Source organism: Struthio camelus, chromosome 20 (genome assembly GCF_040807025.1).
Source record: "Struthio camelus isolate bStrCam1 chromosome 20, bStrCam1.hap1, whole genome shotgun sequence".
NCBI lineage: Eukaryota > Metazoa > Chordata > Aves > Struthioniformes > Struthionidae > Struthio > Struthio camelus.
In genome coordinates this window covers 11,987,715-12,014,386 of record NC_090961.1, presented here as the reverse complement: position 1 = coordinate 12,014,386, position 26,672 = coordinate 11,987,715, and the positions used below count along the sequence as shown (strand labels likewise).

Below are 26,672 nucleotides of genomic sequence, written 5' to 3'. Positions count from 1 at the left end.
AAGGAAAAAGAGATGTTGCTAGAGTTCATATACCATCAGCTATCTCAGAGAAATTCTAATAATGGAAATGCTTAACAAAAAAGAATAATTTTTTTTTTTTATATTGCTTGTAGGTAATTCCAGCGGTGCTAAGTCAGACATGGACATGGCATATGAAAGAGCCAGAGTGCACTTTGGCTCAGAGGACACTGCTAGCAGTCCTGCTGTGGGCAAGGTAGGTCTTCTCTGCTGGAGATTCCACCATTTTTCTTGCATTGTACGTTACCCATCTTGGTCTTTTAGTGATTTGTATGCTTGCTTTGAATGCTTTCCCGCTTTGAAACTTTGCCCTTGCACGTATTCAGCGCTGTATGAGTTGTGATGGTTGGTTGTCTTGGATTGGTGTATTTTAAACATGTGGTTGCTTCAGTAGAATTTGGTGACTAGGGTTTTTAGTGAAGAGCTTGAAACTCTGGAGATTTATGGCAAGCAATAGCAAAGCATGTGCTGCAACTTCTTGATTTCAGATATTACATTCCTATGATTTGTGAAAAAGATTATTTGGGAAGGTGAATTTGTCAGATCATGTTTTATTTGTGAGGACTACTTTACAGCAAGGAATACAAAACTCGTATGTACCTGTAAACGTACCATTGGGTTTTCGGTCATGATTTATAAATCTGTTTTTCTGGTGTGCTTTTTATGAAGACTAACCTGGAAGTTAAGAGCACAAAAATGCTTAATTGAGTTATAAATCTGTGCAAATCAAAATCTGAAGAGAAACTGTGGCTCATTATTTAGCCTTGATGGACATTTTATCTGTTATTCCTCCTTTGCGTACTTTACCGTTTTGATTGAGTTCTAGTTCTGTCAAGTTGGCAGCTGCTCAGTTTGCGAAAAGTCTTATTCTTCCTTTATAGAAGCTTATATTTGACTTGACTGTCAAGCTCTGCAGAAAAATACATGGCTAATGAAGTTAGTGATCTGTTGCCTTTTTGGAAACCCACTTTTTTTTTTTTTTTTTTTAAGGCCACCAGTTGTGGTGGATGGGAGAGCACAGATGATACTGCCAGGTTTTGTTGGGTAGGTGTCAATTACAGCATGCAAAAATGACACTTGGTTTCTCTCTTCTTTGTAGTCAATATTGAAGAAGACTGTGACAGTGACAGAAACTCCTTCAGCAGTTTTCCGTTATACTGATCGTGAGCTTGCTGTGCAAGATTCCTGTAATAGTAAGCCTATTGATGCCATTTTTGAAGCAGCAAAGAAAGACCTTTCAACCTTGATGAAACTTGATGTAAGTTATTGCAGGAAAAAATGGCCTTGTTTTCACTTTTCATCTCATTCTGCTGGGCACTAAAAAGTAAATTGTCTCCCAAATACATTGTAGACTGGCTGAATGCTTTATTCCCTAGTCTGTTCGAGTTATTACCAGGACTAAAATAAATCTGAATTATTCTGCCATTTGAAAAGATCATACTGAAATGCACTGCGTGAATCTTTTCTTACTGAGTACAGATTTGTCCCTGTGAGAGGTAAGCGTACAATTTCTGGTGCATTGTAATTTCAGGCTCTCAGTAACTGTGCGAAGGAGTTATGTACGGGCATTCAGGTGATGGCTGAATTGATTAGCCCTATAGGCATAGCCTTTAAATACCTCATTTGATTTCAGAACTGAATATCTGTATTTGAGTATTGGCTATGCCTGCCACGTTCGATGCTTTGTGCCCTAACAGCCCAGTGATGAGTTCAGCCCTTGCTTCTCACCTTTGCTGTATGGATGTGGAGCACAGAGCATGTCATGTGCCCCTCTTTCTTAAACGCGTTGCAAGAAGGAATGAAACTGCTTTTTTTGTTGTTTCTGTGAGTCCAGCTGCATTTCATTACATTGCTTCAGAGGTGTATCTGCTCATGCAGCTAATCACCCAATTTGGGAAGATTGTGCATCTAAATCAGTTACAGATATCCTGGTTTTATTACAGCATACATTTAAATAACTGAAGTCTATTGATGCTGTCAGAGCCCTGGCACACTTGCAGCAGTCCCCTCCTCTGGTTTAAGGACTCTCACCAAGGGACAGTTGCTTTCCTGTTAGCTAGAACTTAAAAGATCTTACCTGTGGATTCTCACATTCCCGATTTCTAAATTATTTCCATTGCAACTTCAAACTCCTGGTCATGATCTTTCAGCTGCAGGTAGAGATGCTTTATATATGTGCTCCATGTTGTTGCTTTGACTAAGGCATGCGGTACTGTCGCTAAACCTGCAGCAGACTGTCTTGGTGCATTCATTTTCAGTTTTTCAGGCATTTATATCAGCATGAAAGGCTACAGGCTATTTTAGAAGAAATTCTTGTTACAGATGGAGTAAAGTAGGACTATGTACTTTCATCTGTTCTGTTCAGCCTTCTGTTCATGGTAAGATTGGCCTCAGAGTTCTTGGCTTGTGACAAAAGTTTGTATCGCATATGCAACGGAGGGTTTCCTATTTAACCCTATCAGATCACAAGCGAAAAACCCAAGGTAACTGAAGCTACACGTTACTTCACGTTCTCTTTAATCTAGAATAAATTCCCAGTAATTAGCAAGTAAGCAGGTTAATAAGAGATAAGTTTACTGGAACCATATCCTTAAAATGCAGCATCTACTAGGCAGTATTTTTGACTAGAAGATCCTAATAATAATGGAATAAGGTAGGCTTTTCAAAGTGATATTAAAGCATCTCAATATTTCACAAGATAATAAGAATCTAGTGAAATGTAGTCAAATGCTAAGAACTTTGTTTAAAGATTAACATTAATTTCTTGTATGCAGGACAGCAAAAGTTGATTCTTCTACAGGCAGTGGAATGTAGCTTATTGTTTAAAATATCTATATGCAATACTACGTACCTCAGAGAAGAAAATGAATTCTGTAAGCATTTCTCTTACAAATTATCTTTTATTTCTTAGCTGACTAGAGGCGTTTTAAGATGCTGTTTTTCAGGTCAGTCAATCAGTGTGAGTAAAGTCAAGGTGTTTTGATGACAAATAGTGTTCTTTTCATGATACTGAGAGAGACAGAGGGGTGCACACAGAGGATGGGATAGGTTACTACTGCAGATTCCTTGAATTCTGTCTTGAGCTGTTTTCAGTCTGAAATAGCTTACATGTTCTCAGCTTTATCTGCAATTTTGATAGGAGAGTTAAACAGTGTTGAAGGGTAGCTCTTCTGTATGAGTTATAAGTCAATTGAGACGCTTTATTTTTTGACTAAAAATTGTTTGTCAGTCCTAGTTTAATTATTGCTTTTGTTTATTACTTTGCGTTTCACCTCTGCATCATAAACCTCTGCTGACTTATCCTATAAATTACAGTAACGTCAGGAAAAAAAACTTGCTGTGAACATGAATTCTGTTGTGATAGCAACTTTTCTTTAAAAGCTAATCGTTGGAAGGGAGGCCAGTACAATGTCTGGTCGTGCCCGTTTGGGAGAGAATACTAGACAAGATGGGTCTTGATCTTCCTTTATTATTTCATGAAAGTAGTACTGTCATAGACGAGTAGGATTTCAAGAGCTACTTAGAGGTCATTTAGTTTCTTTTCATGCTAAAATATTGCTAAGTCATTGCTGGTGGGTTTTGGTCTAAGGTATTAAAGATCTCCAGTGTCAAGGACTGCACAGCTTTGTATGCCGTCTATTCCAGTCCTTATGTAGTCTTAGATATCCAAAAATTATTTGTACCAATTTTTTTTAATTCTGATACAGTCAAAAAGCCAATGATGGTTTACAAGTAGACTTGATAGATAACTTGTATTTTTTTGTTTGTTTGTTTATCGTGGGATACTTTCATGAATAAAAACTTTTTCTTTAAGTATGGGTAATAATATACAACCACAAATCTATAAATACAGAAAAAATCATGGAAATTAGTTGAGTTGATACTACGGAACTGAAATGTTTTGACAGGTGCTTGTCAGGTTCTTTACATTGGATATGTTCCCATGAAACAGATTGGTTTAAATAAAACTATTTTTGATGAAAATCTGTTCTTTTTAACAGCTGTAGGTGTAAAGAATAGTTTTGATTATTCTAATTACTCTAATTTCCTTTTTTTTTTCCGACTGAAATTAATAGAGGAAAGACTAGCATAGCAGTTACAAAGCTAAAATGTTTTTCTCTCTGCTATATTGTTTTCCTGCTGCAATAAGGTTAATGACTAAGGGCAAATTCTTCTATGGCTGCTTGCATTAAATTGTATCTTACTGTGCATGTAGCTCTCTTGCTCTCAGTCACTTTACTTCTGCAGTGTGAAACACTGTTAAATGCGACTGAAGTGTCGGGATTTGCCTTGCAGGTTAAGCTGTGAGACGCTAGGACTGCTCAGTTACTGTTTAGCATAAAGCAAGAGCCACATAATTGAGCCTGTTTTTGGCCCTATCTGTTAAGGTGATGTCAATAATATGTCATGTTTCTGAAGATTTACTAGTTTGGATAGGGTGGAACATCTTGCCCAAGAGTGGCTTTTGGGTTCCTTATGATGCGGCTTGGTGCTGACGGCTGCACAGGGGATACTGAGTTGTATGGGCAGTAACGTGAGATGAAACAGAAAATTCTGCCCGTGCCTGGCGGCTGTCTTTGTCTCATACATAGGATTATATTAGTGATCGGATTTATGAATCACAGAATCGTTTAGGTTGGAAGGGACCTCTGGAGATCATCTAGTCCAACTTCCCTGCTCAAGCAGGGTCCTCTAGAGCATATTTCCCAGGATCACATCCAGACGGGTTTTGAATATCTCCAGCGAAGGAGACTCCACCACCTCTCTGGGCAACCTGTTCCAATGCTCTGTCACCCTCACAGTGAAGAAGTGTTTTCTCAGGTTCAGATGGAACTTCCTGTGGTTCAGTTTCTGCCCATTGCCTCTTGTCCTGTTGCTGGGCACCACGGAGAAGAGGCTGGCCTCATCCTCTTGACACTCCCCCTTCAGATACTTGTACACGTTGATCAGATCGCCTCTCAGTCTTCTCTTCTCCAGGCTGAACAGGCCCAGCTCTCGCAGCCTTTCTTCAGAGGAGAGATGCTCCAGCCCTCTAATCATCTTTGGAGCCCTCCGCTGGACTCTCTCCAGTAGGGCCATGTCTCTCTTGTACTGGGGAGCCCAGAACTGGACACAGTCCTCCAGGGGAGGCCTCCCCAGGGCTGAGGAGAGGGGCAGGATCACCTCCCTCGACCTGCTGGCAACACTCTGCCTCATGCAGCCCAGGAGACCATTGGCCTTCTTGGCCACAAGGGCACACTGCTGCCTCATGCTCAACTTGTCCACCAGCACTCCCAGGTCCTTCTCGGCAGAGCTACTTTCCAACAGGTCAGTCCCCAGCCTGTACTGGTGCATGGGGTTCTTCCTCCCTAGGTGCAGGACCTTGCACTTGCCTATGTTGAACCTCATGAGGTTCCTCTCCGCCCAGCTCTCCAGCCTGTCCAGGTCCCTCTGAATGGCAGCACAGTCTTCTGGTGTGTCAGCCACTCCTCCCAGTTTAGTATCATCAGCAAACTTGCTGAGGGTGCACTCTGTCCCTTCCTCCAGGTCATTGATGAATATATTGAACAAGACGACCCAGGACTGACCCCTGGGGGACACCGCTAGCTACAGGCCTCCAACTTGACTCTGCGCCATTCACCACAACCCTCTGAGCTCGGCCATCCAGCCAGTTCTCAATCCACCTCACTGTCCACTCGTCTAGCCCACACTTCCTGAGCTTACCTAGGAGGATGTGATGGGAGACAGTGTCAGACGCCTTGCTGAAGTCCAGGGAGACAACATCCACTGCTCTGCCCTCATCTACCCAGCCAGTCATCCCATCATAGAAGGCTATCAGATTGGTCAAGCATGATTTCCCTTTGGTGAATCCATGCTGACTACTCCTGATCACCTTCTTGTCCTCCAGATGCTTAGTGATGACCTCTAGGAGGAGCCGTTCCATCCCCTTTCCAGGGATGGAGGTGAGGCTGACAGGCCTGTAGTTTCCTGGCTCCTCCTCCTTGCCCTTTTGGAAGACTGGCGTGACATTGGCTTTCTTCCAGTCCTCAGGCACCTCTCCTGATCTCCAGGACCTTTCCAAGATGATGGAGAGTGGCCTAGCAATAATATCCGCCAGCTCTCTCAGCACTCGTGGGTGCATCCCATCAGGGCCCATGGATTTATGGATGTCCAGTTTGGACAAAAGATCTCTAACCTGATCCTCCTCGACTAAGGGAGAGTCTTCCTTTCTCCAGCCTTCCTCTCTTGTCTCCAAGGTCTGGAATTCCTCAGGACTGGCCTTAGCAGTGAAGACGGAAGCAAAGGCAGTATTCAATAACTCTGCCTTCTCTGTATCCTTTGTCACCAGGGCACCCGCCCCATTCAGCAGCGGGCCCACGTTTTCCCTAGTCTTCCTTTTGCTCTTGATGTATTTGAAGAACCCCTTCTTCTTGTCCTTGACGTCCCTTGCCAGATTTAATTCCAACTGGGCCTTAGCCTTCCTTGTCACATCCCTGCACACTCTGACAATATCCCTATATTCCTCCCAAGTGGCCTGTCCCCTTTTCCACGTTCTGTACACTTCCTTCTTCTGTTGGAGTTTTGCCAGGAGTTCCTTGCTCATCCATGCAGGTCTCCTGCCTGCTTTGCTGGACTTCTTCCTCAGAGGGATGCACCCATCTTGAGCCTGGAGGAGGTGATGCTTGAATATTAACCAGCTTTCTTGGACCCCTCTTCCTTCTAGGGCCCTACCCCATGAGATTCCCCTGAAGAGGCCAAAGTCAGCTCTCCTGAAGTCCAGCGTTGCAATCCTACTCATTGCCCTGCTCCCTCCTCGTAGGATCCTGAACTCCACCATCTCATGGTCACTGCAGCCAAGGCTGCCCCCAACCTTCACATCTCCAACTAGACCCTCTCTGTTCGTTAGTACAAGGTCTAGCATTGCACCTCTCCTTGTTGGCGTCTCCACCACCTGGGTCAAGAAATTATCATCAATGCTTTGCAGGAACCTCTTTGACTGTTTGTGCCTAGCTGTGCTGTCTTCCCAGCAGATGTCAGGGTGCTTGAAGTCTCCCATGAGAACCAGGGCCTGTGATGGTGAGGCTACTTCCAGCTGTCTGTAGAAGGCCTCATCGACAACTTCCTCCTGATCAGGTGGCCTGTAGTAGACCCCCACAACAGTGTCACCTATGTTAGCCTGCCCTTTAATCCTTACCCATAGGCTCTCCACTTGCTCTTCATCCACCCCGAGGCAGAGCTCCACACGTTCTAGTTGCTCCCTCACATAAAGAGCAACTCCACCACCTCGCCTTCCTGGCCTGTCTTTCCTAAAAAGCACGTAGCCGTCCATGACAGCGTTCCAGTCATGTGAACTATCCCACCATGTCTCTGTCACTGCAAGGAGATCATGGCCCTGCGACCGCACACAGATCTCTAACTCTTCCTGTTTATTCCCCATGCTGCGTGCATTGGTATACAGGCATTTGAGAGAGCCAGTCAAGCACGCAGGCTTCCCAGGAGAGGTGCAAGAGGATCCTCCATAGCCATGTCCCATGCTATCTGCCCTGGCTGTATGCACCTGCTGGAGGCAGAAATAATGAATAATGATCCAAATCAGCTGATACTCAACCTGATAGTTTCTTAATCTTGCAAGGGTTTGGGGGTTGACTTCCAACCTGAAGGCAGTCTATTGGCAATCCTCGTTCCTATGCGCTCTTCACATTTAGGACAAAAATGCCTGCTATGCTGTGAGGTTCACGTGTGTGTGCACAAGAGCTTGTTACTTCAGGGAAACCTTTGGTCTACAGTGTGTATGAAAATCTGCTACTCGTACACAGCACAGCTGATTTCTGTGACAAGGGCAGGGCTGTGATAAAAGTGTTAGATCATCTTTTCCAACTCTTCTGTGATACTGACAATTTTTTCTGCTTTCATCTTCCTTTAAAGAAAACTTTGTGTTTCATGATTTTGGAGGCCTGAAATGTGGACTGAACTTTCATGGCAGGTGATGTAGGCTAGTCTCTGTTTATTATCTACCGTTAGAGTGAAATTTTCAGGTGAAAATTTAACATTTTGTTCTTCCTGGAAAAAGTGGTTGTTGTGTAGAGAAATACAAGAATTATGTACCATGTTTTAAAGATATCAAAGTACTTATAACATTGTCTTTGAGTAATTATTTTGTTTACTTTATGTGAATTTTTCTTCACATTCTCAGATCTGTTTGTGTGTACTGATAAGTAAATTGTGTTTCCCCTACTCTTTCTTCTCCAGGATCCTTTGCTGTTGAACGGTAAAGTGACACTGCATCAGGTTACTGCTGGGACTGTGGTATCGAGGCAGGGAGATCAGGTAAGTATCATCTGAGAGTGAAGAGAAACAACATAAAGTGGTGTTTAATGGCTTTTCTGGAACAGACCAAAGGTCCTTTTATGTTAGTATTCTTTCTCCACAAATGACCGAGAGCAGATATGTAAGGAAGAATGAGAAAAAGGCAAGCAGATAGCATTACTTCTCTGGCGTGCTCTTCCAGTCTCTAGCAATTTGCCACTCAGGCACTTCCTGAGTCAAAGGTATTGTTTTTTTTATTTAACAGCCCATAAGGAATATATTTTCAAGAATATGTCCACTTGCTTTTCAAATATATTGAGATGTTCAGCCTCTGCAAGATCTTACAGCATGTATTTCCACAGCGTAACTAAATATTGCATGGAGGAGTACTTCCTTCTGTTTGCCTTTGGTATCTTATCAATTTTGTTTGGTATCCTCAGTCTTCTATATTGGAAGAGACAACAGTTATTCCATATCCATCTTCTCTATGCCATTCATGAATTTATAACTTTTTCTTATGTCCTGCCTCACTCATCTCTTTTCCAGACCAGCAAATCTAGTCTTTGGAAAATCTTGTGCTATCCTGCAACAAGTATGCGTGTATAAAGATGAGCAGTAACTGAAGTATATGTTTATTAGCTATACTCCACTGGCTTGGAGTTTGGCAATGCTCAGTTTGATTCCAGGCTCTGCCACAAGAGCCTCATGGGCTTCTTCCAGTGGAACAGAGATCTGAGTAGAGACTGATCTCTGGTGCTCTTGTAATGATATCTCAGATGTTAAAGTGCTAATGAATACATAATCTTAATAAAAATATGTACAGTATTATTGCTTCTTGGGTAGGGACAGACCAAAGAGAACTAGAACTTAGAACACTAAGAACTTAGATCATTCATGTGCAGTGACTCAAAACAGCAGTCCAAAGGCACAGCAAGCAAATTTCTCTCATCTTTGCATGGTGCTGAGGTAAGAGAAAAAGAAGGTCCACTGATGGTTCTGAGAGCCTTTCCTGTATAGAATCATAGAATCACAGAATGGTTGAGGTTGGACGGGACCTCTGGAAGTCACCTAGTCCAACCCCCTGCTCAGAGCAGGATAAACCAGAACATAGATAAACCAGAGATTGCTCAGGACCATGTCCAATTGGGTTTGAGTGTTTCCAAGGATGGGGATTTCACAGCTTCTCTGAGATACCTGTTCCCGTGTTTGACCGCCATCATGGTAAAAATGCTTTTTCTTATGGTCAAGTTGAATTTTCTGTATTTCAATGTGAGACCATTACTTTTTGTCCTGTCACGGGATACCACTGAAGAGTGGCTCCATCTTCTTTACCTCCCCCCCCCCACCCCCCCAGCCATAACATTGATAAGACACGCCCTGCCCCCCTCACTCTTCTGGCTAAACAGTCCCGGCTCTCTTGGCCTCTCCTCATGCACAGAATAGCAGTGTAGCCAAAGTCACAGAAATCTGGTACCCATCTGGTTTCAGTTTTTATGTGCCTCCGTGAGATGGTAAGAAGTATTTGTTCCTTGCAGCTGCCTGTGCAGCCTTTTTGTCAGGCCTTGCACTGGTGGCTTCTGGTGGTATCGCTCAATTGTAGTAGAATATTTTCTTCCCTGTGCAATGGAAATCCAATGTTGTTTGTTCATAGCAAAATGTATTTTGTTTATAAAAAGTGCATTTAGGATATAACAAGATTCATTTATAATACTATTGGGTGACGAGAAAAGCTTGTGCGAAGCAGATGAGGGCAGCTCCGATTACAATTTTGCTCTGCTTTGCTCTAGTGCAGTGTCCCTCATCATGCTGCTGTGATTACCCCATCATCTCTGTTTGCAATTCTGTCTGTATTTTCTGAGGTCTTACAGATGGAGCCTTTGCTTTTCACAACCATACGAAGAGAAACACATTTTTCAGTGTTGTGGCTACTTAGTTTTAAATATTCATAACCTGCTTTTAATAATTCACCATTGTGCTTTATTTTATCACCTAATCATTTAAAAGCTGTAGGGAGCTTTCTGGCAAACAGATTGGCCATGATAGTACTGTCGTGGCAATAAATGTTTTAAAAACTGTGGCGATTTTATTGAGCTCTGTCTGCATCTTCTCCAGGATGTTAACGTTTGCTTTGTGATCTCGGGGATGCTGCATGTGTACCAACGGAAGATAGACTCTGAGGAGGACACCTGTCTGTTCATTACCCATCCAGGAGAACTTGTAGGCCAGCTAGCTGTCCTTACTGGAGAACCACTGATTTTTACCATCAAGGCCAATCGAGACTGCAGTTTCCTGTCTATTTCCAAGTCTCATTTCTATGAGTGAGTTCTGCCATGACAATATATATATTGATTTTTTTTTTTTTTTAAATAATGACCCTTTTGAACAGGAGTGGTGGATGTGCGCGTGGTGTAGTGCTGCTAGAATGCCTCTTGTAGCAAACTTACGTGAGGATTCTAAGTGTCCAGATGAACTTGAACTGAGGTCGTCTGGCAATGATTTTATCTCCAGCAAGAGGTAATGCAGGGAGCATGGTAATACTAAAAGATGATTGTCTCTTTTGTTCCAGGTTTATAGAGCACTTAGCACTATAAGGTCTGATTTATGACCAACATTCATACACTCAGTCATAATCCAAATAATAAAATGCTGGTTGGAGCTCATGCTTTATTGGTTTAAGTGATTTTTTTTCCCCCCCCTTTCTCTTAGACACATTACTCCTTTTTACTGGAGAGCTACCCCAGTTCTGTTTCCAACTACAGTGGAGTTACTCAGCCAAGGCTGTTGTGATACACTGGGAACGATCAGTCTTGATGTAACTGTAGGTTTTCCACTGTAAAAGCATAGGTTGAAGAATAATGCCTCTCGGCAAGACAGATTCCTTTCTGAACCATGTAATACATGACTTGTAACTTACAGCTTAAAGCAGGATAGATGTGTGTATTCAAAAACAACAACCCAAACCCAGTATAGTGACTGTGGCTAATCTTGCTGTCCCATGTTAATGATTGATACCCTCGAATCCTTCCATGAGCCTATCGCTTACAACTTAACAGCAGTTCACACACACAAATCGATTTGAATAATTCTCTCTTTCCTCTTCTTACCTACATTTTTGACGTTCTGCTTGAATATGCCATCAGTCCTGCGTTATGTGTAGTACTTTTTGAGGTTGTATTTTCTAGGCCTCTATTATCTTGTATATCTTTGCCTACTTTTTACTTTTAAGGAATTCTAATTGTCTGTCTGTACTCCTAATCAGTTCTGTTGCAGAATCTTATTCTGCAAATTTCTTTTGTTGTTGTTCTGAGACAAAAGACTGTATTCTGTAAAAAATGAACGTGTTGTTCTCTGCAGCATGCTTGGTTGACTGTATTTTTCCAGGACTCTGTGGTGGATATCAGCTCTTTGACCCAATTTCTGGTAGATGCCCCCCTCTTGTACTATTCTGTGCAATATCAGAGGTATTTCTTCTAAACTCCTACTTTCTCTGTCTGTCTGTCTTCTACAGTTTTCCTACTCGTTTTTTGACTTTAAATTTCACTTAGTTGTCTCAGTCAACCAGTTAATTTCTACTTTTTCCTCTTTTTCTGCTTTGATATCCAATCCTGGATTGACTTTTTCATTTGCTTGAGCTTGTTTTCAAGAAGTCTCTCTTCTGACCTCAGGAAGAGTTGCTTCTTGTTTATCCATCTTATGTCTTTGCTTTCATTCACCCCTCACCAGGCAGTAATGTCTAGCTCTCCAGGATATAATCTCTTCCCATTTTTGGAACCTTTCCAAACCTTTTTCTCCTTTAAAAAGTCCATTGGCAGTTCACTGTATTTTACCAGGATTGTTCTTGTTTGTTGTTCTTGTTATCCTAATTACTGACCAGGAGAAATTTGACCATAATATCTGCAGTTTTCCAGTGTTCCTGTCTTCCTCCTTGTCGAGTTCATTCTTATTACTATTTTTTTCTCTTTGAACTGCCCTGGAACACTGTATGTATATTACTCGATTATTAATGAGAAGGCAAAGCAGAAAGAACATGGTTGCTGGTAGGCAAAGAACACGATAATGGGAACAGCTCAGGGTTTGGAATTACATGTTGGATGTTGGGCAACAGATTAAAACCTTTTGACTGAAACTTTGGGGCAGGAGCCTTTTACATAGTACTAAAATGGCTAAATAACTATCTGTAAATGTAGAGTTTAAGTATAGGGGTGACACAAGCTAATTACATAGTATATGCCTTAAATGCTTTGCTATTTTGCTGAAGTGATGTACTAAGTGTGCAGGGCCTACGCTGCAACTGTTGGTGTCTCCTGGCGAATAGGGTAATCAAGCTGTCACCAAAATCCCTGGAGGGAATGTATTCAGATTCGGCAGTGCTAGGGAGCAGGACTCTGTCACGTTTTCTGCTTCAGAAAATTTCACAGTTTAGAATCTAATCATGTGTGCCTGCCAGAGAAGCAGAAATGCTTTGATTTTATTTTGTATTGCCAGCCAAGTTAAGTATGAAATTACATCCACAAGAATATCTGCCTACATCCCAGGCTTTCGTAGACTCTGGGTTTAGCCCTTTCATAGTTATATTTGGTTGGCTTTCTAATAAAGACTCCTGAGGACACCTTCAGAAGCAGTTTTCTGGAGTGCAAGCTTCAGCTTTTAATTTTCCCAATGCAAGTGCCTAGCGGAAGAGCAAAGATGAAAATACCCCAGTGAAAGGAAGGAAACCTTGCTGATTAAGGGGGGGAGGCGGGGAGGGATCTGCTTTTTTCTTCTTGTGCATGAGGGTGGATTTTTACCTTGTATGCTATTACACTTTCAGAAACTGCATATTCAGTGAAGTAAGAAAGAGCTCCAAACCGAACTAAAAGGAGCCTGTTGCTAGCATATGTTTAGATTGCATGGGTATTAAGATACGTATCTTGAGGGAGGAAAAGGAGCCAAAGGGCTTCTATTGATCACAGCAGAGAGCCTCTGTGGGAGGAGGCTTTCGGGGCTAAATAAGCTAGCGCAGTAAAAAGAATGAGTTGAACCATTCAGGAGATTTCAGGGGTTTTACTGAACGTGTAGAGCAGCTGAGAAGGGGATAGGACTGCATGTGCGTGGAAGGGAGGAGGTTGCTTGATTGATTGCTTAGTCTGTGTCTCTCCCAGCTCCTCAGTCCTCTGCCTCAAGTCATATTAAGTGTGATAAAGTTTCCATAAGATAACATGTTGTTTACTAGTGCAATAACAGCTGATTGAAATCAAGGCAATCCTGTAGGCATCTTGGGTAGGAGATGCCCAAGGGCATGCCAACCTCAGGGCAGGATAAAAGGTGCTGGACGAGAAAGCTATCTTGCCATCATCCTGTTTCGATGACTGGATTTTAAATAGTGCTAAATGTAAGAGTTGATATTTAGTTTAACTTATGTAGTAGCACGTATGAGTGCAGAGATATGAGAGTGATGAGTTCAATATGGAATAAGGACATACTCCTACAGGTCTCTTCAAGTTCAGGGCTTTCAGTTGAAGAAATGTTAAGGTTTGTTATTGCAAAAAGAAGTAATTTGAGGCACTGGGTAAAGGAGAGTTGGATAGTCAAGTGTGATAAACATGACAGCTCCCTCCAGTACCTGGGAGGCTGCATTTGACAGTCACTGTCAGCGCTGTGTCTCTGGCTGCAGCTCTAGAATTAAGGAACGACAGAACTGTTATTTTAGAAACCGTAGGGCAATTTCTGTGCTTCGTCCAGACAGTAAAGAAGAGCTCTTGGTGAGTCTGTTTTCGAAACTGCATTTTCAGATTGTATATTGCTATTTAGGCTTTCTTGAAATTCTGTCGGGTTCCTGTGGTCCGCAAAGCCATGGGGGAGACCGACTCGGACAGCACTCTTTCCATGCCTCTCTCTCCTCCTTTCTGTTCCTTACGGTGAGAAAGTTAGATGTGAAGTTCACAGGACTTGCGCTTAGCAGGAGTTGCTGCGTATGCAGGGTCTCCTAAGTAGATTGCCTTTCGGCAGTCTGGTTTCTTCATTATAAAGGAAGCATTGATTCAGGAAAATATGCTTTGTATTTATATTTTTTCTTATTTTTGCCCATGTGTGGCTTTAATGTATCTTTAATTTATAGTTCTGTCATCTGTATCTGTATACACTTCATGCGCTGGATCCACATACCTTATCTGCTCGGTTCTTTCTGAATTGTGCCACCTTTTATGAAATATCTGTGTTGCGGTAGTCTGCTGTGCTCCAGCCAGAACTCACTGCTCTTGATACTGCACAGGATCTGGGAAGCTACCTGCACTGAAAGGCTTTCCATCTGGTGATTAAAAAGTGATCAGTTCACTCATGTGGAGTAGTACTTTACTTCAGTAAGAATTTGAGTACTTACTCACGTGAGCAAAGCTGACAGGGTGCGGTGATCCGTGGGCTGTAAAGAATGAAAAATAAGAGACCCGTTAGCAACTATCAGGTATCTGTGAGAAAGGTTTTGCTGAGGCCTAGCAGTCAAAGTGTATAGTTTGTAATTATCACTGACGGCTGAAATCTGTAACAATATTTTTCAGTTTGGGAAGAGCAGCTGATGTCTTTATAAACCTATAAAAATCTGTAGGTCTGTAGACCTTTAAGCACCACCCAAAGATTCTATATGAAGATCAGAAGCTTTATTAGAAGGTGTTTCACTTTGTGACCTTTGCAACAGGGAAAAGGGAACATCTAGAATACTGAGCAGGTCTCTTAAAAACAAGAGCATCAAACTTAACGTGTTAATGTTCTGGCCGGAAAAAATTTAGGTAAAACTATCAGAGCATGTGCATGATGTGAGAGATTGAGAGGTGCAGAATGGCAGGGAGGGTCAGTCTTCCAGACATTACCAACGTTTTTCTGACTGTAAGAGACTTGGGTGAAGGGGAATTTGGGAGGGTGGTTCATAAACAAGCGTTAGCATGGCTCCCACCCATCCAGCTACTCAATTGAAGGAGGGGCCTGGACCAGACAGCAAGTCGAGCGAGCGACTTACTTGCATAGTCCTATGGGCAGTAGGACAGTGTCAGTTTGCGAGTGGCATTTGATTTGGGCTAGAGTGGAAGGCTGGCCAGCCCCGTGTTTTGTCATGTTGCCATTGATGTAGTGTGGGAGGCAATGTTGGAAGGTGTGTGTCTGAGCATATAATAATTTTTGAAATTAAAGCATAAGCAACGGTGGTGGTGTGTTTTGGGGAAGGTGTTGGTGTGTGCGTATTCCTGTTTTGAAGAAGTACTTGAATAGCACTTTTTTTTGTCTTCCAGGATAATGCGGGAGCAGCCCAGTGTAGTTCTGGGTGTGGCTCACACTGTTGTAAAGAGAATGTCCTCGTTCGTTAGGCAGATTGACTTTGCCCTGGATTGGATGGAGGTTGAGGCTGGACGAGCTGTTTACAGGTGAGATGCAGACAAAATTCTGTCTGTTGAATATTTGAAGTTTTCAAAGCTAGAGAGTTGTGCTCCCTTTTGTGGCAGATTGAGTAAAACGCACTAGGCTGAATTTTGCCAGCCATTCCTTAGGGTTTATCTGTCTACCTGTTCAAGATTTGTCTGCAGTACCCTTCAGCATCTCTTTAATCTCTTGTCTACAGGTGTTAGTAAAATTCTTTCATGCTATTCCTCATACTTTACATTGTCTTGGTAAGCTTTTAAAGTGGCATAACTGATAATTAAGACAGTAGACAGTTGTATGTGCTGGAAGTAATTTCTGCATTAGCAAGGGCATGAAGATTATTGCTCAAGGGGTTTTTAAGCCTTTATAATGTAAAAGGGAAAAACAAAGCTGAAAGTGAATTTGATTAGATATTTTTCAGCAGTAAATTGAAAACGTGCACTGCTATCGTTGGTTATCCTCGTTAAATTCAAATTACCCTTGAAAACCTTTAGTTTTATGGATTCTGTACTAGGATGTATTTGAGTTGTGAAGTGGTTGCAATGATGGGAGAAAAAAGGTCTAATTTAGTGTGCGTATCATATAATAATAATTTTAGTTTCTCTTACTACTCCTGCAGCACTAATGCTAATGGAAGTCTTGGATTACTTTGCATCAAAACAGTCCTAGTTGTCAAGGTCTTGTCAACATCTTTTGGAATTCTTTGCGTTAATCTTAACGCCAGTACCAGCAGTGTTGCGTTTGATCTGTGTGCTGTGTTATGCTGGAAATCTGCGTGCCAAACAATGCTGTCATGCAAACTTTCTATGGTAAAAACTTCCTGATAGACTTAAGTTATGCACCAAAAGGGAATCCAAATGTTGAGCTACTCCGTGGTTTTTCCTCTTCAGCCTGCAGAACTTTGCAAGATTGAAATGGAAGTGTAGAACTGATAACAAGCTCCTGCTGTAACTAATAATGAGTCCGTTGTCTCTTCTAGAAGATGTTTATATTCTGGTCATCAGCTTCCAGACCTAACATGAACCAGTTATTCAGAGCTTGTACATTTAAAGATTAAATGTAATTCCAAGTCACCTTTTAACAGAAGCCTGTTCAGTTTCTTAGTTGATTGTTACGTTTAACTGTTGATTAAACATTTTCCTGTGGCCTCTAAGCCAATAAGAGAAAGATGATGAACTTATCAAAAGTTTCGAGGTGCATTTGCTGAGCAAAGACGCTTCATCAATGCTCGTTATTGATGGTTCTTTCTGCAGGCAGGGTGACAAGTCAGACTGCACGTACATTGTACTGAATGGTCGACTTCGCTCCGTCATACGGATGGATGATGGTAAAAAACACCTTACTGGTGAATATGGCCGAGGAGACTTGATTGGAGTGGTAAGTGCAAACTTCAAAGCTTAAATGTTCAGCTTAAAAATCAGCCCCGCTGAAATCAGCCCTGCTAAGCAAAATGAGGTTATCAAATCTGTCTCTGATCAGGTATTAGTCTTAGGTAAGGGCTTTCACAATTTTAAAAGCTGGAAAGCGACTTCTACCTGGAAGCTTTAACGATAATACATATATAGGATTATCAGACTCTTTTTTTTTTTTTTCCCCTCTTATAAGAAAGGTACAAAACCCCCACACAATCAAGCCAAAAAGCCCTGCACAATGTTCTTCTGTGGGGGGGGGGGAGGCGTATGTGTGATCTTTTGTTTTTTCTCTCACTGTGAGGAATATTGCTGTACTGTGGGCTAAATAGCATTTGAAGAAATTGAAAATCACAGACTGAGTTTAGCAGGGGCTAAACTCTGCCCCTGAAGGTGTGTAGTCCGACTTCCTGCTCAAAGCAGAGCTAACTTCGAAGCTACATTGGGTTGCTCAGGGATTGTGCGGTTGAGTTACTAAAAGGTATTAGAACAACTTTTTATTTCAAAATTGTAGTATTGATCTGTGTTTAGTTTCTCTCCCCTGTTCGTTTTTTTGCTTCTTGGACCTAGTTGAACAACTGAAATGGGAATTCTGTATCCTAAGGATGGATGGCTTGTTTGGCTTTTATATTTGAAATTAGAAGGCTTCTGAAATGTTGAGATTGTTGTTCAGGTCCCTTTCTATTTTCTGAGTTGAAAACTAAATATTTAATGTGTGTCTGTTTATTCTCAGAAATTGTGTACCTCTGACTAAAGAAAATGTGAGAGTTGGCATTAGTAGAACAGGATGAAATTCTCGTTACAGAGATCAAGTAGTAGAGGAAGGAAGGGTGCGTGACTGTTTTCCAACTAGAGAGCTGATTCAGGACTGGGCTGGTTGCAAAAGGTGATATTTTTGAAAGTGGCATGATGCAGAAGTGTAGTGTTACCGATGTATGAGACGTTCTCGCCTGCCATCTTACTACTTCCCCTTGATCACTAGATGTGTCTGTAATAGGGAATTCAGTCTGGTGTAAGTGGGGCGTGAGATTAACATCAGCATGTGAGAAGACTAGTAGTCTGTGGCAGGTTGGTTGCAGGTCGGTGTCTGTACTGTGAAGTATTTGTGGCAGAGCTCTTGTATCCTGTGAGATAAGGAACTGACCCTGCACCTGTGGGCTTGTTTTTTTAATTTGGGAGAATTAAAAAGTTTTCTTATAACAACAGCCAAGTCTCTAGACCTTTTTAATGTGTATTCACAGCTCACTTTTCACTTGGCCACTGACTCTGAAATAAATTGTATACCGTTCTGTAATGACTGCAGCAAAGTACAAGAGGCAGTTTTCATGATACTTCCTGAGTACTGGCTTGTGAAAGCAGAAGACAAAGGTGGTCTTGACTAGAGATTGCACTGTACTCCTCGAGTTATATGTGAATAGTATTTAAGGATATTTTTCCCAAGATGTCTGCTACTTCTGGCTTAGGATTTTTTGTGGCTTGGGACTATAATTGGAGAACTTGGGCTATTCTTGATGCTAGACGTGCTCACAGATTCTTTCATTGTTTCTTGCCTTTTTTTTTTTTTTTCTTTTAGGATACCTCATTGAAGGTAAAATGACATGGTTTGACAGCAACAAAAGCTGAGATCTTTTGTGACTAGTTGTACTAGCATGAGGTCTTTTGAGCATGTGAACAAGGCTTTGTCAGTTTTGACACGCAAAAGTGTGTTCCTGCTTTTGTTTTCCCGCTTTCTTTCCACTCTTGTGATCTGAAGCTTGCCTGTCAAGCTTCTGGAATTTGGCAAAGCCAAGGTTAAGACACTGGCACTGTTCTTCTACTTCCTGAAAGCAATTTTGCATGATAGTGGCATGTATGGTCTGAACGCTACCTCCCCATGCAAAGAGTAGTGCCATTTCTGGTGTAGTATTGCATTCATATTGGCTCAACTATGTATCTGGTGAAAAGGGAGAGAGGCAGATTCCCTGGATAGACTAGTACATGTTTGCTGCAACGGTGCCAAATTTGCTGGTAAGTTCATGGGTGCAGATACAGAAATATCAGTAGAGTTTATATCTAAACTAAAGTCACTTTTCTGGATCCGTGTCATGACATGAATCATTTGAAGACTTTTGTGACTCTGCAGACGTCATCTGCTCCTTCCTACCCACAGCTCCCAGACCCACTGACTCATGCTGCCATTTGTTGAACGAATCTTAATGCTCTGGCTGTCTTTTGGAAACATGGGGGAGGTTTTGTAAAGAATGCCAAGATTTCTGTAGCCGTTCTTTGCAGAGGGCATTAGTAAAATGACATTTTTCCTTTTAAAAAGATTTGTTTATCCTCATTCTGTAACATCTGTTATAAACCTTTAAAAGCCTGCTATAGTTGTGTTCCAGAGAGTAAAGTAAGTGTGGAGGGTTTCAGATGCTTGTGGGAATCAAATTTTTGGGTGGTTTGGCCAGCCCACAGCGTCTTCTTCAACCCCCCTCCAAAATCTCCCATGTTGTTCTAAACTGTCAGCCCTGACTAAATATAAGAATCTTATAGTTAATCTATTTCTGTTTATTGCCTTTATCTCAGAACTTTTAAAATGCTAGATATCATATGCACAGGCGATGACTATCTGTCATCTCCGCTTTCAGAAGAGAAGTCCTGAAACGTGAAGGGTTTGAGACAAGATGCTTCGTTAGTTTTTAAGCATGTATGCATGTTTCCAAGGCTAAGCTTGTGGTTCAAACTGTTTTGTTCCTCAGACTGAGTCAATGGCATCTGTTTCAGAGGTCTGTCAGTTCAGTGGGAGAAGAACAGATGACAGAGTCTAAAGTTTGCCTGCCAGGTGATGTTGCTGGAAAAGTTACCAAGCTAGTTATACGAGGGGAAAATCGATCTACTCGCTGGAAGCCTTTTTGGAGGGACACTGCCAACCGCTTACCACTGCTGACCCTACGGATGGGCAGCGCCAGTTGTTGTATCAGTTGTTGTCAAGGCTTCTCTGTGGGCCTCCCATGTGTTTTTTTTAAAAGACAACTTTTTAGATAATTCCCTCCTGCTTGAAATACAGCTGACAATAGCACTATTGTCTAGAGACTATAATTACCCATTTTGGGGAGAATCTTTTAATTTGTTGGTGCCATTTGCCACAGATGCATCCGTGGAAAAACAAGGTGCAATTTTAATTTCTTTGTGTTATGTGACTTAACAGGTCAAATGCAAGGTAACTCCTCGGGTTTCGTTCCTACTGTGTGCAAACGTCCACTAGAAGAAATTACAGAAGTCCACTGTGTTTTGTTAAAATAAAAGGGGTTCTCTTCACTGAGTTATTTAAAATGCTTATATAGTAGCCTCTTTTCATTTTTCCTTATGTTGCTGCTATAGTTTTAATCTTGGTTAACTGCTGTAAATTATAGTAGTTTTTATTCTTGTTGTCTTGATTTCATTAACACATTGCTGCCTGAGAAAGAGGATTCCTTTTCATTCATTCATTCATTATGCCTGTCAACATCTGGCAGGCTGGCCCCGTCTTTGACACCTAGCGTCGTCCTTAGCTCAGCTGAGGAGGCTGGGGAGCACAGCAGGTTCATCCAGGTGGCTTACGGGATACTCCATGCATCTGCTGAGATGGATGTTTTTGCTTGCTCTGCTGTTGGAAGGAAGCAATAGGGTGGGGAGAAAGGAGAAGGATTTAAAAAAAAAAAAAGGGGGGGGGAGGGGGAGCCATCTTGCAGAACAATCTTCTGCCAAAAAGTTCCTTATATACTTCCTCCTTCCCGCTAATATTTGGACAGAGTAGAACCTCCTGGGTAATTGGCTTCATGATTTCAGTCTTGACTTTATTAAATAATCCCAATTGGATTCCTGAAGGAAGGCTGCAGTATTCGAGACGGCTGAATACCTGGCGGTTCTTAGGGGAGTCAGTGGCACTATTTTTATAAGCTGGGGGGTTTATTTAGCTTATAGTTGGACTTATTTGTGACCGCCTGCTTGAGAAAATTGTTGACTCATGTTTTACTGGCAAACCAGTTGGCTTTCAAAAATGCTATACTGGGAAAAATGCTATACTTGGACTTGAGCAAGGCTTTTGACACTGTCTCCCATCACATCCTCCTAGGTAAGCTCAGGAAGTGTGGGCTAGATGAGTGGACGGTGAGGTGGCTTGAGAATTGGCTGGATGGCCGAGCTCAGAGGGTTGTGGTGAATGGCGCAGAGTCAAGTTGGAGGCCTGTGGCTAGTGGTGTCCCCCAGGGGTCAGTCCTGGGCCCAGTCTTGTTCAATATATTCATCAATGACCTGGAGGAAGGGACAGAGTGCACCCTCAGCAAGTTTGCTGATGATACTAAACTGGGAGGAGAGGCTAACACACCAGAAGACTGTGCTGCCATTCAGAGGGACCTGGACAGGCTGGAGAGCTGGGCGGAGAGGAACCTCATGAAGTTCAACAAAGGCAAGTGCAAGGTCCTGCACCTAGGCAGGAATAATCCCATGCACCAGTACAGGCTGGGGACTGACCTGTTGGAAAGTAGCTCTGCCGAGAAGGACCTGGGAGTGCTGGTGGACAACAAGTTGAGCATGAGGCAGCAGTGTGCCCTTGTGGCCAAGAAGGCCAATGGTCTCCTGGGCTGCATGAGGCAGAGTGTTGCCAGCAGGTCGAGGGAGGTGATCCTGCCCCTCTCCTCAGCCCTGGGGAGGCCTCCCCTGGAGGACTGTGTCCAGTTCTGGGCTCCCCAGTACAAGAGAGACATGGCGCTCCTGGAGAGAGTCCAGCGGAGGGCTCCAAAGATGATTAGAGGGCTGGAGCATCTCTCCTATGAAGAAAGACTGCAAGAGCTGTGCCTGTTCAGCCTGGAGAAGAGAAGATTGAGAGGGGATCTCATCAACGTGTACAAGTATCTGAAGGGGGAGCGTCAAGAGGATGAGGCCAGCCTCTTCTCCGTGGTGCCCAGCGACAGGACAAGAGGCAATGGGCACAAACTGAACCACAGGAAGTTCCATCTGAACCTGAGAAAACACTTCTTCACTGTGAGGGTGACAGAGCATTGGAACAGGTTGCCCAGAGAGGTGGTGGAGTCTCCTTCGCTGGAGATATTCAAAACCCGTCTGGATGTGATCCTGGGCAATATGCTCTAGAGGACCCTGCTTGAGCAGGGAGGTTGGACTAGATGATCTCCAGAGGTCCCTTCCAACCTAAACGATTCTGTGATTCTGTGATTCTGTGAAAGTTGCAAAAATGCCTTGTTTCCTTGAGGATCCTTTCTGCTTCTGTTTTAACAACTGGAATACCTCTTCTTATTAATAGGAATTATACCTAGTCGTCTCTGGAAACTGCACAGCAAAACAAGTGCAGAAAAGCATTTATGCAATAACACTTTCTTTTAATGCATGGCAGCACGAGAGATAAATTGCGGAACGCTGATCGGGCCAGTGCTGCAGCAGACCGCTTTGGCTGTGCAAGAAATCACACTTCGCGTTCAAGCAATAATGGATATTATAAGTAGTTTTAGACACTAAGCTCTTCATCTCATTAATGTTAACATGGTTAAATGCGCTTGGCTTTTTTCTCTCTAAAAAGTTGAAGACCAAGAATAATCTGTAAATGGCTTGTGGTTTCCTAGGGGGTTTAGAGCATTGTCCTTTTGAAATGTAATACTGACTGTTAGAAGTCTTTAGCTGGTGAATAAACCTCGAAGGAAACATCAGTATCAGGGTTATACTTGTCAGGCTTTTTATTTTTATCAGTTTTGCTGTTATCATAAGCCTTCTTTTGAAAGTACTAAAGCTAGCTGAATATCACTGCGCACTTGACAACAGCCTTTATTCTGTAAAGGCTGGATTGCATTGCAATTTTTTAAAAGTGTTTGGAGCCTTTTGCCTCTTAGCTGCATATAACTTTTTCAGGAGGTGAATTCTTCTGTTCTGGTAAAGCTTCAAGTTGCTGAAAAAAAAATTTTCAGGTTAATTCAGGATAGCGACACCTCAGAGAGGCACTCCGTGCACAGCTCTATCTATGGAAAGATGAGGGGGAGGAGGTCCAAGAAGTCACCAAAGTATTGAGCGGGAGGCTGGAAGATGTAGCGCTGGAAGGAGGTGTTTTTTTCCTGACTCTCCACAGCCTGTCTGGGTAATATATTACTAAAAATTATTATTTGCCTGGCATCTTAGGTGTGAAGTTGTAAAAATGAGATAGCAGTATTTACCAGCAGAGAAGTGAGATAGAGGAAGGTCTGAGAAATGTGTTCACATTTGCACAGCTGAATTAGTGTTAGACTGAAATTAGAAGCAGGTGTCCTGATTTCTAGGCCTGTGCTGCGTGTTCTCAGCTGTAATGAAGTCCTGGGTCTGGGCTTTCTGAACCTCAGTTTCCTAGGGGCTGCTTTACTTGTGGCTGTGAGCTGTTGAATACTACATGTTTTTCAAATTCTTTTGTTTACAGCAAATATGATTTGCCCCAAAAACTTTACTAGCTGATGAAAGTAAAATACAATTCATAAATGAGAATTGTTGCAGTATGGGTTAGTGGTCTTGTCACTGGCTGGCAAAACCACAGGTGCAGGTTTAACAAGATCTGGCATTAATTTGTTTGGCACTCATATTATGCGAGTAAGTCATTGGGCTTTGTATTTGGCGCACACAGAGCAGCAGGGAGATTTATCTCCTTAGCCAAATGCTTTTTGCACTTTAGAGAGTATTAGGATCTTTGACAGCTCATGATAGAAGCTGTGACCTGCTGGCTTTCAGGCAGGTGACTTCATTCATCAAACTGTCATTCCTTAAGCTATTTCATCTCCCTCCTACTTGCAGCTAAATTTCTCGTTGATAAAACCACTGCTGTTGTCCCTCTACCAACTAACTCCTGATACAACTTCTGATCCCTTCCTCAGGACCTCTTGCGTTTCCCTTGCCTCCCCCTCTTTCTCCCCTCCCTTTTTGAGCAATGCTGCGTCAAACTAGGCTGCCTCGTGAATGGCAACAGTTAGTACCGGGTCTGGGGTACGTGCATAGAAAATAAAGCACGAGGAGGTTGAAAGAGAGTAGTGTGATCTCTTCCATCATGAAAAGGCCTGGAGGCCAGTAGACAGCGGGAAGCAAGGCTTTGGAAGTCCAGCAGAGATGACAGAAGGTACCTGCGGGGGAAGAGTTGGGAAGAGGTTGCTGGTGTTCCAGACGGGTTTGGCGTTTTGGTATTCTTGTGGCGTGAAGCTGAGTGAAAGGCAGTCAGAGCTCTGTGGTTTTTGTGGGGTTTTTTGTTTTTTTTTTGTTTTGTTGTTTTTTGGGTTTTTTGGGAAGGTCTTCCAGCAGGTCACCGTGGCCTGTTACCACTTCCTCCGTAGTTGAAGTTCAGACATAATTTCAGCATAACATGAGTGTGCTGCTTGCCTATCACACATCCACTTGGATGGATTGGATATATATATGTGTGTGTGTATGTATATTATATATGTAAAATGTGTATGTGTATTTTTTGGGGGGTGCTTCAGATAGCTTTTGGTATGTTTTGTTTTGACTGTACTGTAGGATCAAGGGAATGGAACATGCGTGCAACTTCCCATCTTTTCTATAGCCACACGTAAGCAAGGAGCGAAGCTTAAACACGCTAGGTAGGACTGTTATTAATTCACTTCCCTCAGCTAAGACCTTTCCCTCTTCTGTCCCTTAATTACATTGACTACTGCGACAGGACTGTTTGCACTGCTACAAAATGCAGACTCAGTCCTAGGACAACTGGTGGTGTGACACTCGCTGACTAATTACAAAAGGTAGCAAGCCCAGTCTTACTTTTTTATATACGTGCATATATAAACACACATAAATTATATTTATATATGTGTATATATATATGCATATTAATATGTGTGTGTGTAAATATACATATGTATATAAAGAGAGAAGTTTGGATTCTTCTCTGTGCATGGCATAAGTGCTGGGTGTCCTCAGCAACAGGGTTAACTTGGCACGTGAAAGATTGCAGAAGGTGGTTGTTAAAACAACTTTCAAGAGTACATGGTGTACTGCATTCATCCACTGGCACTGCTCCCACAAATACCATCGATCTGCAGCTTGTCTGGTTGCTCGTCCCACTCATTCACTGCTTCTAGCAGTGTCTCCTGCCTTTGTCCTTTTCTGATTCAAACAAGTTACTGTTTCAGATCCTTTTAAACCGATGCCTGGAGAGAACATATTTATGAGATTAACGTAGTGTCTGTTTGCTGCTTCAGGTGCAAACGAGTTGAAGTATCTGAGAGCTACTTGTTTAAACCAGGAAAAGACTGTTCCATGAAGTGTTTGGTTGCCCTTCATGCAACATTGATAATGTTACGTTGCCTTCTTCAATTGCAGCCTCATCCTCTGCCCTAGTGTAGCAACACTACTGCTGTGAAATGCTTGTGTGTGTGGCATTGGTCTGCCTGAACCGTCCCGCTGCTTGTGTTGGCTGTCGAGATAGGAGGATGCTGCGGATACCTGCATAGCCGACTTGTTGCCTGTCTCGTTCCTTGAGCCTCATAAACTAACAGCAGATGTCAGTGTTGATGTTTCTTCTTCTTATGCCTCTGCTGGTGCATCTACGCTTTCTTTATGGTGTATTTTATCCTTGTCCCTCGTGTCTCCTGCTGTCTTGTCATAGTGCTCCCCTGTTTCATGTCAGGCATAGCTTGTGTGGAGCTGTTCGTTTTGCATATGTTTGGGGGGGGACGACGACTATGTCGTGTACGGAGTGAGTGGATGCAGTTTTGGCCTGCAGGCCTCCGAGCCATTTGGGTGTTCACATCGGAGTCACGGTGTGTTGTGTAGGGGTGTTTGCACCTGGAGCTGCACCGCAGTGTGTCCAAAATGCTCTACCCGTGTGCAAAATAGTCTGTCTTCCCCACCTCCACCGGTGCTGTTGGTTGCTATGTGTGTGTTGGAAAAAGTAGTAAAGTGCTTTTAGATTATTGTGCCCGTTACCAGAGTTTTGCTCCTATTTTGTGAGGCGTGATGCTGCTTTCACCAGAACAAGGCTGGATTTTTGTCCTGACCCTTTTCCCCTGTCACCCTGCTTGTTTGTGGGTTGCTAATTCCTGCTCAAGAGCGAACAGAAAAACTTAATAGCCTACGAGTATCAACCTAATTCACGGGCAGTGATTGTGGCTTTTGTGACTGGGGTTTTTTAAATGGAAGAGGCCAGGTAAGTTATATAACTTAATCCTTGGGCTCCTAACCTCCTTCCCAAGTTACCGTTAAAACTAATCCTTTCTTTTCTGTGTCTGCTGCTGCCTCATACTGTATTGTGTCCGGAGGGTGGCAGTGTGAGGGCCTAAATGCAACGTATCCTTGCTGTATAAAGGTTACTGCTTTTTACGAGCTAGTAACGAGGAAGAGTGGTACGAGAGAAAGCAAAAGGTAGGTATGAGAGAATAAAAGATTCTCAGGGTGGAAGAGCAGCTCTGAAGGAGGAGAAGCCGAATGCAGTATATCCCGAAAATAAAGGTGAAGGGTAAGGGAAGGCACAGGAAGAGCTGCAGAGCTCATGAGCGTGCCCCTGCACTGACTGAAGGTCTGGGAGAAGGGACCTGTGAATACGGACGTTATTCTGTCGACTTGCATCACTAATTCAGGCAGGACTGC

The 26,672-nt window shown here is 42.7% G+C and overlaps 1 protein-coding gene across 3 annotated transcripts in view; it reads left to right on the top strand.

Moving 5' to 3' along the window:
- PNPLA7 (patatin like phospholipase domain containing 7) overlaps window positions 1-26,672 on the top strand; it is a 137,136-nt gene that overhangs the window by 23,307 nt on the left and 87,157 nt on the right. For all 3 annotated transcript variants that reach the window (XR_011135650.1, XM_068915160.1, XM_068915161.1), the window contains 6 exons: window positions 114-214; window positions 1,118-1,276; window positions 8,248-8,325; window positions 10,417-10,622; window positions 15,561-15,692; window positions 16,941-17,064. Coding sequence is in view for 2 of the 3 variants with exons in the window: in XM_068915160.1 (XP_068771261.1) it covers window positions 114-214; window positions 1,118-1,276; window positions 8,248-8,325; window positions 10,417-10,622; window positions 15,561-15,692; window positions 16,941-17,064 (800 nt within the window). In the remaining variant the exon portion in view is untranslated. The remainder of the gene's footprint in view (window positions 1-113; window positions 215-1,117; window positions 1,277-8,247; window positions 8,326-10,416; window positions 10,623-15,560; window positions 15,693-16,940; window positions 17,065-26,672) is intronic.